This window comes from Postia placenta (genome assembly GCF_002117355.1).
Source record: "Postia placenta MAD-698-R-SB12 unplaced genomic scaffold POSPLAscaffold_14, whole genome shotgun sequence".
Lineage (NCBI taxonomy): Eukaryota > Fungi > Basidiomycota > Agaricomycetes > Polyporales > Adustoporiaceae > Rhodonia > Rhodonia placenta.
In genome coordinates this window covers 643,644-648,225 of record NW_020169845.1, presented here as the reverse complement: position 1 = coordinate 648,225, position 4,582 = coordinate 643,644, and the positions used below count along the sequence as shown (strand labels likewise).

The 4,582-nt window shown below is 49.6% G+C and overlaps 2 protein-coding genes across 2 annotated transcripts; one reads left to right on the top strand and one right to left on the bottom strand.

Annotated features, from left to right (window-relative positions):
- Positions 1-223: 223 nt before the first annotated feature.
- On the top strand, positions 224-958 carry POSPLADRAFT_1152634 (hypothetical protein; the record flags this gene model as incomplete). The annotated part of the gene is made up of 4 exons (XM_024486676.1): positions 224-361; positions 465-619; positions 679-756; positions 811-958. 4 exons carry the CDS (start codon positions 224-226, stop codon positions 956-958), a joined length of 519 nt encoding a protein of 172 aa, XP_024335357.1.
- Positions 959-1,487: 529 nt separating this feature from the next.
- Positions 1,488-2,601, bottom strand: POSPLADRAFT_1036195 (hypothetical protein; the record flags this gene model as incomplete). Its single annotated transcript, XM_024477133.1, has 4 exons — positions 1,488-1,740; positions 1,793-1,822; positions 1,869-2,467; positions 2,524-2,601. 4 exons carry the CDS (start codon positions 2,599-2,601, stop codon positions 1,488-1,490), a joined length of 960 nt encoding a protein of 319 aa, XP_024335356.1.
- Positions 2,602-4,582: the final 1,981 nt, after the last annotated feature.

The following is a 4,582-nucleotide window of genomic DNA, read 5'->3' as shown; positions in this document are numbered from 1 at the left end:
TCGCGAGTCTGCGAGGAACGGCTCACTAGCGGACGATGAAGACGACATCAAGGGCGTTGGTGCGTCTGTATACTCCGGTAATGTGCTTGTGTTTATCGCGGTTTCCCCACTGTTCACATACTCCTCGAAAGCGGGAGTTGATACGGTGAATACACACCCGGGGTTTCCTTCCGTTCTGACATATTTTCAGACTTCCATTGTCCTGTCTACGTTCATGCTGGCCATGGTACTGCACCCCCGAGTGTATGTCAAGGCTCGCGATGAGATTGAACGCATTGTCGGCATGAGCAACCTGCCTACGCTCGAGCATAAAGACTCGTTGCCGTATATCAACTGTATCATCCAAGAACTATATCGGTATGTGGCAGTGTTCAGGCAGTCCATCGTATATTATACTCTTCAGGATATCAGCTGGAATCCGCCATTGCCTCTAGGTAGAGTCACAGCACGATGGAAATGAACAGGACACTAACATTCATTTGATAGGACTGCCTCATCACCTGCAGTCGGTCGATGAGTACAGAAACTTCCACATTCCTAGAGGTTCAATGATTTTCGCAAACATCTGGTACGTGTGCAGTCGCCAATGTGTGCAATTGTACTATAACGCTGTCGGAACGTAGGCAAATGTCCCGCTCGGCCGAATTATATCGCGATGCAGAGTCGTTTCGTCCTGAGCGATCCTGAGCGATTTGAGGACGCAAATGTCGACGTATTGTCTGATCCTCGTAACTACGTGTTCGGCTTTGGGAGACGGTACGGACACTTGGCCGCTTGGTGCATGTCCCGCTCATCATGAGTCTGCTGCAGGATTTGCCCAGGAAGGCACTTCGCGGAAGACGCGATTTGGTTAGCCATCACGCACATTGTTTCAATCTTCGATATTGAGAAGGCATACAATGCGGACGGTGGCGAGATCACACCTGCTGTTCACTTCCGTCCGGGCCTCACTAGGTGAAGCCACTCTTCTCGCTGACTACAAAGTGTACGACGAATAATCACACCCGCCCACAGCCCTCCTGCGGAATTCAAATGCCGGATTTACCCGCGTTCATCTGAACTTGCGTCTCCGATCCTGGCCGGGCACTTGCATGAGTAGTCACGGAATGTATTCCATGACAATGTAGACAATGCCCGTGATATCCATTATGTGACACGGTTCTACTAGTAAGTCCCATCGAATCTGACTTGGGCGTCATGTGAGACATTGCCAGAATCGTCCGCCTTATATGTGGATATAAAGTGCTGATACTTGTGTACAATACAATATCAACGCAAGTATCGGGACGACTTCAGTTACGAGTACATGTGCCTTTCACAAGACGATCCACAACCTACGTCTTATAAACCCTCTCAACATGTTTCCTGTATTATACACAACCGTATCTCACGGCATATATTGGAATACAGTAGCAGGTTGGCAAAGCGACAACTTTGACGGGTTAATACAAAGTGCCAATCAAGGTCGCAATATCTGGACGGACTAATCACAGAATCTCCCGTAGGCGGTATCGCGGATTGCTGACATGAAATTGAAGGTACCCCTCAGTGAAGCTGTCCCAAGCATCTCTGGCGACTCCCTCCCCCAAAATATGCCGAACTCGATTGGCTAATGCGGTAGTTTCCTTCACAAGGTCCATTAGCGCCACCTCGATCGACTGTCCTGTGTACCGCGCACGATCGTGAATGTAGTTTGCTGTCTCTCCAGCGGATTCTTCCTTGTAGAACGACAAGATGTCGCTAGGCACGTGATTAATAGGGTTCCATTTGGGTACGATAAAGGCGGACGTACTTGCCAAAGTTGATGAATTTCATAGCATCCCTATGTAGATATTAGAAATGGCTGAGGTAGTGTAATGTCAACGTACGGAATGGCTTGCATCCAAACCGTGACATCGGGGAACTGGCGCTTTTCCCATATGAAAGAGAAGTAGACCTCAGGGAAACCGTCCATAATGCGCCGATATTCCACAAAGGGAAGCGCATCATGTTTCAGACGATGATCACCTATTTCATTCCCAAGTAGCGCCATGTTCATGAATTGAAGTGTCGATGTCAGGATGCAACTAGCTCCGAAACGCGGAAAGTGTTCCCACATTTTCGCTAAGATTTTGCTCAGTTCTGCTAGCAAGTCTGGAGATTCCGGTATGGTGCCTGCGCAGAGGGAGTAGTGATACGTTCGTGAGCTAAGAGATTCGATAATGCTCGGGTCGTCCATCGCGACAGCTATGGCAGTATAAAGGGCAATTGACACCTTGACATTCATGCTGTTCTTGCGGTAGGCAGTGCTTGCAATGAATATGCCTGTCGCGATGTGAGGTTGCAGCATGCTTCTTTGAGGCCAGCATGCTGTCTCATCGGCCACTCGCGCCTCAAGTTCGAGATCGCGGACATGGGGCACTATGTCTACCCCCATTTCCGAAACGAACCATTGGATGCCCCGCCTTGATACACTGGCCAAGTCGCCCTTGATATTGCCAGACAATGTCAGATCAAGTACCCAACCATAGGCGAGCGACGTACTGTAGTACTTCCGACTTCAGTTTTGTAGCTCTCCGTGTGGCATAGGCTGAGCGTTGCCTGCACCGTTGTACCCATCATTGATGCAGCAGGACCTCACCTGATATTCCAATATCAGCCTAACAACCAGTGCCACGAAGGGATCACTCCAGGGATCACTTACAATTGTCGGCTGCTGTATGGGCGTGGAATGCCTGATCAAGAAAGGGTAGCTGCTGAAAGACACTGACTCTTGACACGTAATATATGTCTTCATCAGCGCCCTGAGTGTCGATATGTAGATTATGAGGACCCAGACAAATAAATGTAGAGCGCCGAAAGCACGCTCAACTCGACTCGGCTACAGTATATCCTTGATTTCATCAGAACTGGCCGGATCCCTGGCCTCGTGATATCACGACCGGACGACAGGCATTTTCCGTTGATACGCCAGCCAATGACATACTAAAGTGTGCTATCAAATCAATGATGTGCGGTTGATGACCGTGGTCAAAAGTCATAGTCATTGATCATTGACTTGCTATTGGCCCTGGGACACTCATACGTCCGCCCGAAACCTGTAGGGCAAGGACACGGAGTGTTCCGCCCTCTCCGGGGCGGTTCCGTACGAGGGCGTGGAGCCCACTTCTAAGAGCCGCCTCCGGCTCGGCTGCACTCTGCATGTACCTACGCTGTATGGAGTATAAACCCGTGGAATACAAATAAATATATAGAAAGACTCTGGGACACTCATGACTCCGAGGTAAGCCCGGGGTCCTCGGGCACAGTGTTGGTCGAGGTCATACTTCCTTTTACAATATTGTGAGTGCTTGCGCAGCCTCAAAGAGGTGGGTTGTCAATTATCCTGAAGCATTCACTGTATGGAAGCGATGTGCGCACCCGCACCACCTTGCCTGGTATCTGAACCTCAGTTCTCTGCAGTATTATGCTGAGCGTCGGCTGAAGGAAAGGTCAGAATTAGCTACTGAGGAAGGGCAGCACACCAATGTGAACCGACAACTGGATTTGCGAAAAGACCAAGCACGTGTTCCATCATCGGCATGCTTTCCCCTCCCCAGTCAGGTCATGGTACTCCGGTGGACTTGACAGGCCCAGGAGGCAGGTTGCACCTCTACCCCATCCCAAAGTGTCCAGAGGTTGGACTTGGACATCGAAATCATTTCCATCGTGATGGAGAAAGCATTGAGAGTGGGCCTGTCATGAGTTGGCATATGATCAGCATATATACCTCCAGTCAGATGTCAAGCCAAGCTTGACATTGCACCCTTTTGGTGTAGAGGTTATGATGTGAGACCGGCACATGCATGTAAATCCTTACAAAATGTCAAGTTTCAAGTGGTCGAGGGTTCAACTCCCCATGTGAGCAGACATTTCAAGCAAATTCACTAGAGGTCACATGTGATATGTGATTGCTTGGCAGTGAAAGGGAGCTGGTGTCTGAGGTCCAGATGTTCAGGTGACCGGACTACATGGGGTCCTCCTGAACTCTCAGAAGATCATCAAGGTTAAGCCAGAGTTGGTAACCCTTGGGGTCAGGGTATTATATGGATCCACATGAGGTCATGTGCCCTGGGAGGGGATAATGTCATGAGTTGACATATGATCAGCATATATACCTCTGGTCAGATGTCAAGCCAAGCTTGACATTGCACCCTTTTGGTGTAGAGGCTATGATGTGAGACTGGCGCATGCATGTAAATCCTTACAGGGCCAAGCATCCATTATGGCATGCGGGCCGTGTCAGAAGATAGACAATCTGAACTCATCTCCTGGTTGCCTTGTCAAGTAGCTGTCACGACTTAGGGTCGAGCAAGGGAGGAAACACAGACTAAAAGATGCTGGGTCGTTCGACTGGGTCTTACCGAAGTGATGGTGAGCAGAGCTCAAACCTAAGGCTAGGGACAAGAAATGTATTAGTTAGTGAAGGTAAGTAAAGGATACAAAGGAGCTTACTGACCTAGGGACAAGAGGTCGAAACTGAGGTCCCTAGGGCAGCAGAGGCCGGCTTATATACAGGGGATGTTTAGGGGAGGCTGTGCGCACTGGTCTGTGCACAGCTGGT